Below are 14,822 nucleotides of genomic sequence, written 5' to 3'. Positions count from 1 at the left end.
TGCAGGGCCTATCCGTTTCAGAATCAAGCAGTCCCCTTTCAGTCAAGGGGTCTCAAATCCTAACCCCTGGTGAGTCACTGAGTCACCCCAGGCCTACCTGTTATTCCCTTTTGAATGGAGGTGCCTTGGAGAGTAGAGACACTCGGGAAAGAGTTCACGTAGTACTTCTTTCAGCATTATGAGGAAGGGGGGGCACAGAAGCTAGAGTGGCTTCGATGTTGACATTCCAGGCACCAGGTGGGAAAGGTAGCCCTGGGAGGGGTTAGAGGGCTTACCGCACACCCACTAGCTTGAGACCAACAGAGCTCAAAGTGCTTTCCGAGGCATATGTTGACTCCTGTACTGCAGGGCGCCTGGAGCCTGGACACTGAGGGCTCCGCTTGGCATGACCAGCCTCTCTCCCCGACCTGCGAGTGCCGAGAGCCAGCCCTGTCTTAGGGCTCAGACAGAACCTCCTCACCAGGATATTATGGCTGCCAGGAAGGCCAAGAAAGATCCAAAAGATATTCGGCCGCAGGCCCAAGAGATCAGGGCAATATTCTTGTCACTTTCTAGATTTAGATTCACATACTCAGCACATATGTCCCTTTTTAGTGTTTCTTGAAATTCTAGTAGGCTGTCACCAAGCGGTAGTGCTGGCTCCCGGGAACAAGATGATTCCCAGAGGTAGCAATGATCACTTTGTGTGCTGCTATTGTTCTGTGTTCGTAAATCGTCATAATAACTAACACCGCTGTTTTATGTATCAGGCACTGTTCTAAGTGTTTCCTGCCTATTATCCCAGTTAATCCTCAGAACAGCCTTATATGGTAGTTCCTGTCATTACTCTTGTGAAGTAACTTGCCCAAGATCACAAAGCTAGGATTGGGATCCAGAGTCTGTGTGCTTAACCTTTATGCAGTCCTTCGTACATGGGCAATTACCCAGAGGAACATTACTGTAGAAACAGATCACCTCGTAATAAGCATAATGACACATGGGTTCCTGGAGGCTCTCGTTACAATGCAGATTCTAATTCAGTAGATGTAAGGTGAGGCCTGAGAGTCTGCATTTCTAACAAGCTCCCAGGGAATGCCGCGGACACAGTCTAGGACCCACACCTTGAAGAGTGCTGACGTAGAACCTGTGTTTAAGCCTGTCTCAGACCCGGAGCGTGCAAGCCCCGAAGATATGATGTCAGTGCAGGGAGCCGCTGGCCGGAATGGAGAGGACCCTCCTTGACCCCAGCTGATAGTCACCACCAAGATTTCTCGAGCAATGTGGTCATAGTTCTAGGTGACATCTTCCATTTTCAAACACTGGAGTAACGAATCCAACTTTATAAAATACCGTGCTGCTCGTACACAAGTGTTTATAGCAGTATTATTCGTAATAGCCAAAGATTAGAATCAATCCACATGCCTGTCATCTGACGAACAAGGAAATAAAACACGGCATAGCCATATGATGAGGTATCATTTGGCAACAAAATGGAATAAAGTACTGATAGGTGCTACTACCTGGATGGAGGTTAAAAGCATTACATGGGGGTGCCTGAGTGGCTTAGTGGGTTGGGCCTCTGCCTTCGGCTCGGGTCATGATCTCAGGGTCCCAGGATCGAGCCCCACATCGGGCTCTCTGCTCAGCAGGGAGCCTGTTTCCCCCCACTCTCTGCCTGCCTCTCTGCCTACTTGTGATCGCTGTCAAATAAATAAATAAAATCTTAAAAAAAAAAAATTACACAGACAGAAGCCAGGCCCCACAGGACAATTATTGTATGACTCTTCTGGATGGACTAGTTATAACAGGGAAATCTATAGACTGGTGGCTGCCCAGGGTTGGGGAAGGTGAGACAGTGGGGGTAGTCTGTCGAGTGGCTGTTAATAGATACAGGGTTTCTTTCGGGAGAGTATGACAGAATGTTCTAAACTTTGCTTGTAAGGATGGTTGTTAGACTTGGTGAGTATCCTGAAACCCATTGAATTGTATACCTTACACGGGTGAAATGTGGGATGTATGAGTCCTATCTCGCTGAAGCGGTTTAAAACAAAAAGGAAAAAAAAAACACCATGCAGGAGAGAGCCAGTCTCTTCAATAGATGAAGTGCAGTTACAAATCCACAAGAAAAATCACAAACCCCAGGAGAAAAAAAATATCACCAAGGACATACACCAAGACTCAGCAAAGGAAACACGACGATTCTTAAATGCGTGGGGAATTCTCTGTTGTTCGTGATAAAAGACATACACATCAAATCCACTCTGAGAAGATTTTCTGCCTCTTAGATGGGCGACGGCGGAAACTTCCAGCAAGGAGATAGGACGTTATGTTGGTGCCCCTGCATTGTGGTGCGGTGGAAGCTGGGACTAACTCGTCATTACCTTTCACAATTGAAAGTGCACGTACCCCGCAGTTTTACTTCTGAGCATCTGTCCCACAAATGTCCTCTCCCATGTGCAAAATGTGACACCCGCCCCCCACACATCCACATGATTATTCATCATAGGGTTGTCTGTACACCAACCCGGAAGCTCTGTAATGGCACTGAGCAGACCCTGGAGCTCCTGGAGACTCCACACTGGTACAGCCATTAAACACAAGTCAGTAGGACTGTGTGTCCTGATTCGGGGAGAAGATAGACCATGATGTATCTTACAATAATAATAATATGCCCGAGCTAGATTATGAAGTGAAACAGGGAAGGCACAGAATCAATGCCTGGTGTGCCCATGGAGCAAGGGACAAGGACGCATGTGTGTCTGTGTGTGCTGTGTGTGTCTGTAAATGCAGAGCCCACTTCTGGGCTGGTGGGAAGGAAAGGGAGGTGGCCTCCAGGAGGGGAGCCGGTGGCTGGGCCCCGGGGGAGGGGAGACACCCCTTCGCTGTATCCCAGATTGCATACTTGCGCCCCTGTTGTCTCACCAACGACCATGCAGACCACACCTCCGGAGGGGACAGGGCATGCCAGAGATCACCTGTGTACAGGTACATGGAACTGCTAGCTGCCTTTCTAAGCTGTGAGTCAGAGAAGTCATTCCTGGCCATAGTCTCGTACTTTGTTCCCTGAAATCTAGAAAAGATGTGACTCGCCCACCACCTCCTGTTCTCTGACTCCCTGTGTGGGTCTCCTAGCCTTGGGATTCCCGCGCATGTGTGTGTGTGTGTGTGTCTGTGTGCACGCGCGCGCTCTGGGGCTGGCCTTGGCATTCTCTGGGTGGGGGTGAAAAGTGCCTTACCCCCTGCCTGCACAGGGAAGACTGTGGGGATCCTGTAGGGGCATCATTTTGGCCTGGTGGGCCCCAATGCCCTGTGTTTGCTTCCTGTCCTCTAGGCTCGCCCCAAAGGTGAGGGTCTGACCCCGTACCAGGGCAAAAAGCGCTGTTTCGGCGAGTACAAGTGTCCCAAGTGCAAGAGAAAATGGATGAGCGGGAACTCGTGGGCCAACATGGGGCAGGAGTGCATTAAGTGCCACATCAACGTGTATCCGCATAAGCAGGTGAGCGGGGCGGGGCTTGGGGGGGAGGAGGTGGTGGCCAGAGGGGCCCTCATGAGGGCCTGGGGGCTGACCTGGATCGTTATTGGGCCTTAGCTTACACCTGCATGTGACAAGGATGAGACCAGACCTCTCCAAGCTGGCCCTTTGTTGGTCTCCTCTGAAATGGAAGTTAGAGGTCACCACTTCCCTGGGAAGGGGAGGAGGTCAAAGGGGTGAGTTCAGCAAGACCCTGAGACTGCAGACCCAGGCGAGTTCTGAAACTGAGCTTGGGGTGCCGCTGCAGGCTGAGTGGGAATGCGGGGGCAACAGCGTGCTGCAGAAAACACGTCTCCTTCATTTGCTCGCCCACAGCTCCAGTGTTCCAGGCACCACGCGTGGGGCTGGTGGCCAAGGTGTACATGGGCATGTTGGAGGGTGGGGCGGGGGGGTGGCAGACGTGGTAAGGCAGCTTGTCCCAGGGAGGATCCACTCACTGCAGGCTGCAAAGAGGAGGTCTGTTTACTCTGGGACCCGAAGGATGGGAGGAAGCCAGACCTGTCACAAGTGGGGGGCAGCAATCTCAAGAAGACCATACAGCAGGTGCAAATGCCCTGTGGCCTTATGGACTTCGATGCTCAAGGCCCAAACCTCAGTGAAGTATCAGGAGAACTGAACAAGAGGAATGGGAGGAATGGGGTGGGAAGCTGAACGGGGTGCTTCCCAGTCTTGGGAGCCACTCAGAACCCACAAGCAATAGAGCTTTCAGCTTTATTTTGAGATGACTCTTCTGATGTATGCAGAGACTAGTCGTTGTACATCTGGGTGGTCAAAAATGAGGAGACCAGTGGAAAAGTCATGGCTATATTCCCATGCATGCTGGGAAGAGGGGTGGCCTTGGACCTGGGTCAGACGCAAAGTGTCCCTGGGTTGGATGTGGAAAGTGAGGAAGGGGCCCGAACCCATGAGAACGGTCATCAGCCTGAGTTGATGGAAGAGGGCTTATGGGGTGGGCAACCTGGACTGTAGGCAAGCCAGAGTAAGACCCAGGTGTCCCAAATAAAACCAAGAGTTCTTTGATACACATGTTACATTTGAGATGTGTCTGGAAATCTAAGTCAAAATGTCAAGAAGGCAGTTGGATTTGTTATGTTGAAGCTCATATGAGAAATCAAGGTGACTCCTACATACTTGGGTGTCATTGACCTTAAGGTATTCAAGAAGTGGATGAGATTTCCTGCAGAATGTAGACGAGGTGGAGACAGAACTCCCCAGATTATGTGTTGCAGAATCCCAGCACTGAGGGGTCAGATGGAGGAGAAGTCCATCAAGGAGGAGAACTAGGGAGTGTAGAGTCCTGGGGTCGGGACGTGCCACTTGAGGGGACAGGTGAGGCTCATGTAGAGATGTCAGGGATCCTGGCCATGGAGAAGTGCCTTGAGGATTTGGCACTAAGGAGGTGGTCCTCAAACTTCCTGGGCATCACTTTGACCTGGAGACCTTGTTGAACTGCAGCTTGGGTCTGCGATCCTGGAAGTCGATACCCTGCAGGTCAGGCATAAGGGCGGAGTGGGGATGTGGATTCACAGCGACCCACTGGCTGGGGCAGTGGCCACGGAGCCATGACGGGGGAGGGAGGGGTTGGTGGGACTGGGCTGCAGTGGGAATACCTTCACGGTCCACTCCCTTGAGGGGGTCTGACTGTAGAGAGCTGCATAGCGATGGGGCAGTCGCTGCGGTAACACAGATGGCATTGAGGCAAGTGTGATGGAGATGGGAAGAGCTCAAGTGTGTTACAGGTAAATGAGAAGGAGCCAGAAGGAGGCAAAAAGTTGATGATGCAGGGACAGGAGGGCAATGCCTTACCATGGGCACAGGAGGGAGGGACATGGTTGGTGGGTTTACTGGTGCAGAGAAGAGGGGCTTCCCTTCCAAGGCTTCTGTCTTCTCAAGAGAAACAGGACAGGAGGTTTTCAACTAGATGTGAAGGTGAGGAGGGGTGGGGTGGCCTTAGAGAAGGATGAAGGAGGAAGTGGGCCTCCCAGAGAGATCGAACTGTGTCCCCAGCCCAGGGAGGTGTGAGGTCATAACTGTCACTAGCGCTACCAGCCTGGTTCTATGAACTTGCTTCAGCGGGGGTCACGGGGCAGGGGCAGGAGCGGGCCAGAGTCTGTGGACAGCGGCACAGGGCAGAGGTTCGCCAGGACTGCTGTTCTGAGGGTAGAAGGCTGCAGAGTTGGTGTGTTTGCAGAAGTGTGATGGTGTATGATCCTGGGGAGCCAGGGGGGCCCCGATGGACAGGGAGGTCGGTGCGGGGGGGTGCTGCCCAGCACAGAGAGCAGTGTTCTGAAGAAGACCACGTCCAGGGTGTGGCCAAGGGGGCAGTGGGAGAGGTCATGTTGATGACCTTGTAGGGGCATTGAGGAACCAGGGCTGGGGCCAGTCTTCCCTCTGGAGGCTGAGTCACTAAGGATGGTGGGAGCAGGGGTTGGGGGTCTGCTGGAGGCAGGATGGAAAGGCAGGTGGATTTTGAGGCTCTTGGGGAAGGCACTGATGTTGGCTGAGCTCTGGGGGAGGGTGGAGGGGACTGGGAGGGAGTGGCCGATGGGGAGGGAACAGCGTTTGCAAAGTGGGGAGGCCAGGGTCAGGTACAGAGCATTGGAGGAGCTGAGGGGTGAAGCAGTGGTCAGAGGTGGGGGCCAGGCTGCATGGGGGTAGCTCCGAAGCCCTGGCTTGGAAATTGGTCTTTATTCTACCGGGAGCACGGTCGGAGTGGTGGGGGGCGGCAGGTAGAGAAAGGAGGGAGCCGTCTGAGCAGACTCTTGTGGTGGAAACATTGTGTGATTTCATGTCCCTCATGCTGGCTTCCCCTGCCTCTGTTTGCAGACCCTCCCTACCACCCCTCCCCCCAACCCCAGGGTCTCTGTGGTTCCCATCAGCCACACTGCATCACGCGGACAAACAGACTCAAAACTGGCCAAGGCAGTCCAGTGGACAGGGGTCTCCTGGCCCACATGCTAATGGCGTCAAGAGGGGGGAGACCGAGGCCTCGCAGTGCCAGGACAGGCCTGATGACCCATTGGGTAGGCCTGGTATTGTAGGAACATGTCCAGGGTCTGGGGCCAAGGGTGGCAGTTTAAAGGAGACATGGTGTCCTGGTTCCTGATTTCCTGCCAATTCCTGAGAAGGTCTGAGATCCCAGTCCAAAAACCCCTTCTCCCCTGTGTTGAATTAAGAGCGCACTTTCCTTTGAGCTGAACTCTGCTCTCACAGGGGCCCTCTCCTGGGCTCCATGTGCTTCTCACCTGGCCCTTCTCCCTCAGGGAGATTACAGGGGGGCTGGCGGGGGGGGGGTGCCCTGAGAGGAGGACTTGGAGTCCCCACCCCCCAGCCCCCCGTGGTGGAGAGGGGCTCCTTTACTTCTCCTGCCGCCTGTCCCTCCCCCCACGCCCCCCACTGAGCTCTGACCTGTACGGCATCCATCCCCTGAGAACCCTCCACTTTCCCTCTCCTCCTTCCCCTGCCACATCTGTTTCCCGTCAGGCTCCAGCTGCAGCTCCCCTGCCCCCCAGGAGAAGAAAACACTGAAGGGCCTTGCCTCCCTGCTGGGGGTGGGGACAGCCCCGGGGTGATCTATCCCAGCAGCTGGAGGTTTTCCTTCACTGGACGGGAGTAGTCCTGACAGCATCCCCCAGCTCCTCCACTCAGCGGAGCCCGGACCCGTGGAGGGCAAGAGCACGGATGGGGTCATGGCCAAGGAGGAGGGGTGGTGAGGCTATGGCAGGGATATTTCCCCGGGGACTCAGCTAGCTCCCTTGCCCCCCGCCTGCCCCCAGTCCTCCATAGTATTAGCGATAGCAGCAATAAGCCCTTGTGGGAATACTGGTGGACACTGCAGGTAATTATCTTATTTACTCTTCACAGCCCCTTATCAAGTAGGTACTCTTAGTTACCCCATTTTATAGAAGAGGAAGTTGAGGCACAGAGAGGTTAAGTAGCTTCTAGAGGTCACACAGCCATTATTAAGTCTTGCAGAGCTCTTTATGACCATAAAGTGCTTTAAGGCAGTCGTCTCGTTCCCTGCTATCTCTGTCACGCACACTCTCTAAGTGTTCTTAACCTTCTGCCCGGCTTACAGAAGGGGGCGTTGAGGTTCTAGAGCAGAGAGCTCTTACCCAACAGCCCCGGGTAGATAGGGGAAGCTGCACGCCCCTGGGCAAGACCCTTACCGTCTTGGAGCCTCGGTTTCCTCATCTGTAATACTTAAGGATAGTAATAGGCTCCTTGTAGCGAGGTTGTCTGGTTAGGTGTACGGTCTGCATGGCCATGCTTTGTGGAGTGTAAACCATGGGGGCAGGGGTGGTGTGGGACCTGCCTCTTCTGGCCTCTCTGGCCCCACCCGGTAGACTGGTTCAGGGGGGTGCCCTGGCTAGCATGGACAGTTGGGGAGGAGAGCTGGAAACCAGGCCGAGTTTGACCTGGGGGCGGGGAGACTTGAGGACTGTCCCTCTCAGACCTGTGGGAGCCCCTGTGTGGTAGGGATGGTGGGAAAAGGGATAGGGAGCCAGACTTCAGCTCCAGGTCAGGAAGCCCTTATTAGAGCCAGGCAGCTTGGCTGGCAGGGAGCTCCCAGCCCTGGCTTGCAGGCCATGCCGTGGGCTGCTGTCGGTCTTCCTGAGATGCCTGGGACAGCAGGTCTGGAGGCCTTCCGGGCCGCTCAGCTTGGAATCACAGATTCAGTGCCCCTTTCCCTGGTGGTACACCCCCGCCCATCAGTAATCACAATGAACTATGTGAGGAGCTCTGCTCTGGTCTTTCTTTTCATTGAGTTGTAACAACAACATCACGAGAAAAGTGTTGCCAACGCCCCCTTTTACAGACGGGGACATGGACAATCGGAGGGACCAGGTAGCTTGCCCAAGGTCACACAGCTTGTAGGTTGTTCAAGCCCCTGTCTGACACAAAGCTAAAGTCTTCCTCCTCTCCCCTGGCCAGGAAAGCTGGTCATGTTAAGGCCCTTTGGACGAGGCCAAGGCTCCTGTCCATTTTGCAAGCCTTCTCTGGGTGGCTTTAGGCTTAGAAGCACATAGGTGGGTTTTGTGACCCTCGGACCTTGGACCTTGGCCTTCCGTCATCTCTGTGCTCTCCTCCTGGAGGTTTAGGGTTCTTTCATTTCCCAGACTGCTCTCAGTATCTGCTTCAGACTGGGGATTGCATGACGGGCCCCAAAAGCCTGTGTACTGCTTTGGGGAAGATTACAGTCTGCCCGTGGCTTCCCTCCAGGACCATCTCCGGTCACAGCCACTGACATCAAGGTCCGTGGCCCCGAAGCAGCCTGTGCTTCCTGCCTCCTCTCCTCAGCATGTAGGTCCCAGCTGTCCCTGAGCAGCTTCCTCTGCATCCCCCCACATCTAGGCAGGGGACCCTTCTGCAGGTGGGGGTTCTGGGCGGGAGCTTCGACTGCCAGCCAAGAGACTATGTGCCTCAGGAGGTGTGCCTAATAGCCTCCATAAATTTTCCAGGGAAACAAGTCTCTGCTGGCTTTTGCGAGCCAGGATGGGAGGGAAAGAGGGAGCAGGAAGCTCCTTATGTCCCATAAGTGCTCTCCTGCGTGCCTAATGCTGCCTAGTTTACAAACATCTAGACATCCAATTCCTCCCACTGCTCCACAACTGAGGTCCGATGAGGCCCACTTTCCAGATGCAGAAACTGAGGCCCCCCTGAGGTCACAAAGTGCGTGAGTAGCATCACAGGTCTGGCAAGCCACCTCCCTTCTCTGGGTCTCAGTTTCCCTGTTAGGACACAGTGGAGTTCTGCTCCTTTGGCCACTCAACGGACAGGACAAGGACTGTGCCAGACCCTGGGGTAAGGGACACTGGCTACTAACCTCACAGAGCCAAGAGCTCATTTACCCCAAGCCCGAAGCATGGCAGTGACAGGTCGCCTGGGCAAGAGTGCCGAGTGTGCTGGGTTAGGAGACATGGGCTTGGGTCCTCCCTGCTCTGGGCCTCGCTTTCCTCATCTGGGTAATGTCTGTGCACCACCGTCCTGCCTGTGTCCTGGGCTTTCATGAGCTTCAGGGGTGGCTGCTCTGACAGTCCAGGGGGAGGCCAAAGTGGCATCCAGACCTTGAGGGTCCAAGAGCCCCTCCTCCCTGGGCTAAGCACTTGCCACAGGCCAGAGGCAGGAAGGGCCCGGGTCCCTAGGGAAACAACCTCGGGGACCCCAGACTGTCTCCGGGCACCCGCACCCCTGTCTATCTTGTGCTCTCTCCATCCCTCTCTCTGCATCTGTCTCACTCTCCCTGCATCTCTCGTCTTCCTGTCTTTCTCTCCCCTCCCCCTTCCTCTCTGCAGAGACCCCTGGAGAAGCCCGACGGCCTGGACGTGTCCGACCAGAGCAAGGAGCACCCCCAGCACCTCTGCGAGAAGTGCAAGGTGCTTGGTTACTACTGCCGCCGGGTGCAGTGAGCCAGCCCACCATGCCCGCAGCCGCCCGCCCAGCGGCCGGAGGGGACGCCACTCCCTGTGCCTCTCCTCGTTGCCGTGTGTCCTGCAGCCTTACACGCCTGGGCGGCGGTGTCTTAGGTTCTCGTCCCATGTGTGTTGCCAAACAGTGTTACGGACGTGGCTGCCCCCACCGAATGCTGGGGCTCTCTGCAGGTGGGCCTGGGGTCTGTGTGGAGGGGACAGGGGTAAGCAGAGGTCAGCACCCAGGACCCCATAAAGCTCTTGGTGTCCCCTGCCGGCGGTCTTCCTCTGAGGCTCCCTTTGGGGTGAGCAGCCTTGTATTGGCCACAAGTGCACTAAATGTACTGTGAATCCCAAAGCCTGCAGGGGACTGTCTCCCCAAGACTAGCCAGGCCTCCTTCTCTGCCCACAACCTTCCAGTTTGCCATGTGTGCAAAGCCACTCTCAGAAAAGCCCTACGTTTGTGTCCTGTTTGAGTCAGCAATCCTGGCAAGCTGACCCCTGTTCTAGCAGCTGCTGGGGAGTGGGCATCTCTGCCCTCTGCCCACCATGAGCCCCAGACCCCACTGCCTGTGATGTCATTAGCATTGCATACCCTAGACCCAGAGGTCAGGGACAGGGAGGCGCTGAATGTTGGCCAGTGTCCCACAGTGTGGCCTGGGACACATCAGACAATGCCTCTCCCCGCCCCCACCACACACTTCGCCCCACTTGGGATTAGATTTTGTGCTTGGATTGTGTCAGGCCCCTTCCCTATCCTTGTCCTTCACCCACACCCACACTGGGGTCCACCCCCTGATGGAGGCCGTAGGGCCCGGTGTGGAAGGCCCTCTGGCAGGACAGACACTGGCCTGGTGGTCTGGAGACCTAGGTTCATGTGCCAGCCCTGCTGCTCACACACTACGAGGAGGCCTCAGGAAGGACTTCTCGACTCTGGACCCTCAGGGCGCCCGCTAGTTAAGTGAGGGAGGGTCTCCGGGGTGCGCAGGCCCAATTCGGTTCTTCCCATGAAGCTTTGTCCGGAGAGGCCCACCAAGCCCCACACTGCACATGGTCCCCCGTCGGTCACTTTGAACACAGCGGAGGGATGCCTGTCCTCCCCTGTCACCACCTGTAACCTCTGCCCTTCCTGATGTCCCCATCCCACCTCTGCAAAAATGAGGGAGAAGAATCCCCCTCACGTGAGGCCGACCCGTCGTAAGCTACAGAACCTCTCGTTTATAAAATGGGACAATGATTTCCTACCTCCCAAGGGAGCAGGGAGGCCTCTGGGCAAGTCACGCTGGTCAGGGCGACCGCAGTCCCGGCTGGCGGGAGGGATCACGCTCGCCTCGCTGCTCTCTCCCCCGTGAGAAGCCCTATTTTTACTGCCCCCTCATCTCTCCTTTCTCCCAGGGAGCGGGAGAGAGCCGGCTGGCGGACCGGGTCACTTGGTTTTGCCCCAACATTATGCCTCTGTGGAAAAACAAACAAACAAACAAACAATTCAGACCGTGCAATGGGCCTGAAATTCAGTGTTTACCACGGCTCAAGGTCACCCAACTGGGGCCTGGTCGCCTTTTGTTTTCAAATGAAAATGCTGTGTACAACTGAGGGGTTAGAGGGAAGTGATAACCAGGGGTCCAGGGAGCAAGTTGAAAAGATGGTGTGAGTGTGTTTGCAGCTGGGGAGGGGGGCGGGGGGCGTGCCTGCAGGGGCGATGGGGGGGGGGCGTGTCCTCTGAGCACTTAACAAGAGGCTATTTGCTCCAGCTTGAGCCCGTGACCACCTCTGCGCTGCCCACAGGGGCAGAGGGCCCCGCAGCCAACTGTGAACACCCTACCTCCCACTGGGAGTGCCACCGCGGAGTCCCTCCCAGTGTCCCCTGTCTTCTCCATGGTGGCGAGGGGAGCTGTAGCCATCCCGGCCCAAGGCTTTCTGTCCGCAAGGAGAAGCTGTCACTGTCAGTCACCCTGGTGCCGTGCGGAAGGTGGTGTCCGCAGTGGTGGGCGGTGTGCTGGTCTCTGCTGTGAGGACCAGGACCCAGCCCTTCCAGGGACCGGGTCCCGGGAGACCCAGAGCCTGCCAACCGTGCTGCGGTGGTGAGGGCAGCCCACACCCTAAAAAGAACGAAGGCTCCAGACTGCTGAAGGCTGGGACCTTCCCCGGGGCCAGTAGGAAATGGGATATCCCCCCAAAGTGACCTTCCCAGTAGGCCTGTCTGTCGTCTGTGCAGAGCTGGCCGAGGTGGGGGCTGGGCCCTCCTGCCCAAGGCAGCCCCTCTCTGCACTGCCCACCCCTGCATGGCTCTGGCTGAATCTGGGGGCTCTCTGTGGGCAGCCCCAGCCGGGTACTGTGAGAATTAAGTGCTCAGAGGGCCCGAGAGCCCGGGAGACAAGAAAGTGTGTGGCTTGTATGTTCAAAAGGGACAATCGCCTGCAGTTAGTAGATCTGGTGACCTAGTTGAGAGATAACGGCGTTTAACCCGTATGAAGTATTCGATAGTTCTACTTGTGAATTTGTATTTATTTTGAGTTATACTTGACACAGAATTCCTTTTTTTTTTTTTTAAGAAAAATACTATGTGTGTATTTTGAAAAAAAATCATAGATGTTAAAATTTCTTCTGGTTACCAATTTTTCTCACAACACTGAATTTGTTACCTTCTCCCGAAAAAAAAAAAAAAAAAACTTCACGGTTATCTTTGTCTGTATATATTTGAGGGCCTTTTTTTAAAAAAAAGAAAAAGAAAAAGAAAAATATAATTGCTTGATTTTTGAGATTTAAAAAAAATAAAGAGAGGCATTTTCAAAAACTTCGGAGCTTTCAGGAGGGCACCAGAATATCAAATGAAGATGTCTGGAAGTATTTTTGCAAACCTTCTGTTTGAGCTGCAAGAAAATATTTATGGTGAGAACTTTTCTCTTTTTTCCTATTGTTGGGTTTGTTGTTGGTTTTTTTTTGTTTGTTTGTTTCATTTTGTGTTTGGTTTGATTTTTTACTATGCTTTGATCTGTAAAAAGTATGCAACTGAACTACATTAAGAAGGAAATATTGTCTACATAGAATATTATATGAAGTTGGTACATAATTCTGATGAGAAAAAAAAAATCTTTGCAATTCTTTAAGCCATATTGTTATTCTGTGTTGTTTTCCTTGGATGAAAATATCAGTATTATGTAGCCAAGCATATTATTCGAGTGCTTAGACTTATTAATATGTTCGTGTCCTGTATTTATACATGTGTGTATTTTGGAAAGTATTGCTTTTTTTAAGGGAAGCTATTATTAGATAATGTAGCCAAAAAGGGAATAGTGACCCCTTTGAGCCTCTCCAGCTGAGGGTAAAAACACAGCATTGTAATCTGTTCTTTTGCACCTTCTTATTATTATCTTGTTATTATGGTTATTAACTTTGTGGGGGTGCAGGGAGTGGGCCACGGAAAGAGGGGGCCTAACAGTATTACACAGCCAGCTTAGGTGACTCACCAGCCCCTCCGTGGTCGGCCAGCTCCAAAGATGGCCTCCTTGGCCTGGTGGAGGGCTCCGGTCAGCAGGGCCCAGGAGGGAAGAGTAAACAGGAGGTTGACTTCTCCACGGCCCTCTTTGGAGCTTTGTCATTGGAGCCACGCCTCTGGACCCCATGCTCTTTGAACTGGGATGTGCCAACCAGAGCCCTTACACCTGCCTCCAGCATCAAATAGACTTGAATCTACTCTAAATGCATATTTAATCCAACATCACTACATTGTAGCCCAGAACAACAACTAAACGGTAGTGTGGGAGGCGTTCCGGCCTTCAGGGAGGTGGCTGAGCCGTCCCCAAGGGCTGGTGGCAGAAGGGCCCATCGCCGTCTGTTGCCAACCTTGCCGTCGGACCTCCTCGTTCCCGTGTGGTGACCCTGTCCATGTCTGTATCTGTTAATACGTGTGTGTCCAGCTAAAAAGACAAACAGAACCCGTGGGCCCGGCTCGGAGGGTGCGTGGAGAAGGCTCCCGGTCTCTCCGAAGGGCTGCCCTCGGGATGGCATTCCGTTGTGTGCCTTATTCCTGGAAAATCTGTATACGGCTTGCCTATAGCAATATAGCCTTTTCATGCTGTATTAAAAGAACTTTTAAAAGCAAGAGTGGCTCGTGGGTTTCCTTGTTTACGCAGAGCATCAGGGGGAGCTGGACGTCGGCACAGATGCGTGAGGCCAAGCCGAGTGGGAAGGACTCGGAGCTGCCTTTCTCCTGTCCCAGGTCTGGGGCACCTGGTCCTTGCCCTGCCTCCATGCCATTGATTTGCCTGCTCCCAGCCCTTCTGCCCCCACGTGGACACTCTCCAGACTCAGGGCCCTTCCCAACTCAGGCCCAGACTGGGCGAGATTGTCAGCACATTAGGTCACACGTTAGCTCAGCAATGGGACTCCCGGGTGACCATATATAGGAGTGAATCTTCCTTGGAGGCAACAACCCCGGGCCCCACCGCCCGTGGCCACACTTGGCCCTCTTGCCAGGCCCGGGATTTGGGCCTCAGACCTTGGGCATCACCCAATGAGCAAATGGAAATGTCCAGGCCCCCTGGGAAGTCCCCAGGAGAGGGAACAGAGGATCTCTCTTCTGAATGAGCCAGGATAAGGCCAAGCTGTCACAAGGTGAGGCTTTAGCTGAGAGCCACGGAAAGGAAGCCATGGATGTTGAGAAGCTACCCACACACAGGGCCCCTCGGACCAGGGCCAGTGCTCTGGTCCCTCTCAACCTTGCTATTCTTTGGAATCACCATGGGCGCTGTGGTCCCACCTGAGAGATGCTCGAGGACTTGGCCTGTGTCCTCAGGTCTTTAAAGCTCCCCAGAGAAGTCCCATGTACAAGGTTGAGAAATGCCAGGTTTTGAAATGGTCTCTCGCGGTCCTGTGGGGCCAGTGGTGATGTCAGGGGTGCG

General features: G+C 54.2%; 1 protein-coding gene across 3 annotated transcripts in view; it reads left to right on the top strand.

Moving 5' to 3' along the window:
- ZCCHC24 (zinc finger CCHC-type containing 24) overlaps window positions 1-14,023 on the top strand; it is a 60,514-nt gene extending 46,491 nt beyond the window's left edge. The window contains exons 3-5 of one of the 3 annotated variants that reach the window (XM_045083558.1): window positions 3,311-3,475; window positions 3,569-3,687; window positions 9,808-14,023. In XM_045083558.1, coding sequence (XP_044939493.1) covers window positions 3,311-3,475; window positions 3,569-3,687; window positions 9,808-10,177 — 654 coding nt within the window. In that variant the 3' untranslated portion in view covers window positions 10,178-14,023. Of the gene's footprint in view, window positions 1-3,310; window positions 3,476-3,568; window positions 3,688-3,826; window positions 3,868-9,807 lie in introns of all 3 variants that reach the window. The other 2 variants (XM_045083557.1, XM_004765309.3) reach the window with 2 other exon arrangements.
- The last annotated feature ends 799 nt before the right edge of the window (window positions 14,024-14,822 follow it).

This window comes from Mustela putorius, unplaced genomic scaffold (genome assembly GCF_011764305.1).
Source record: "Mustela putorius furo isolate JIRA1106 unplaced genomic scaffold, ASM1176430v1.1 tig00000698_pilon_pilon_pilon, whole genome shotgun sequence".
NCBI classification, from domain to species: Eukaryota; Metazoa; Chordata; class Mammalia; order Carnivora; family Mustelidae; genus Mustela; species Mustela putorius.
Note: the sequence above shows the minus strand (reverse complement) of the source record. Positions and strands in the feature narration are given on the sequence as shown.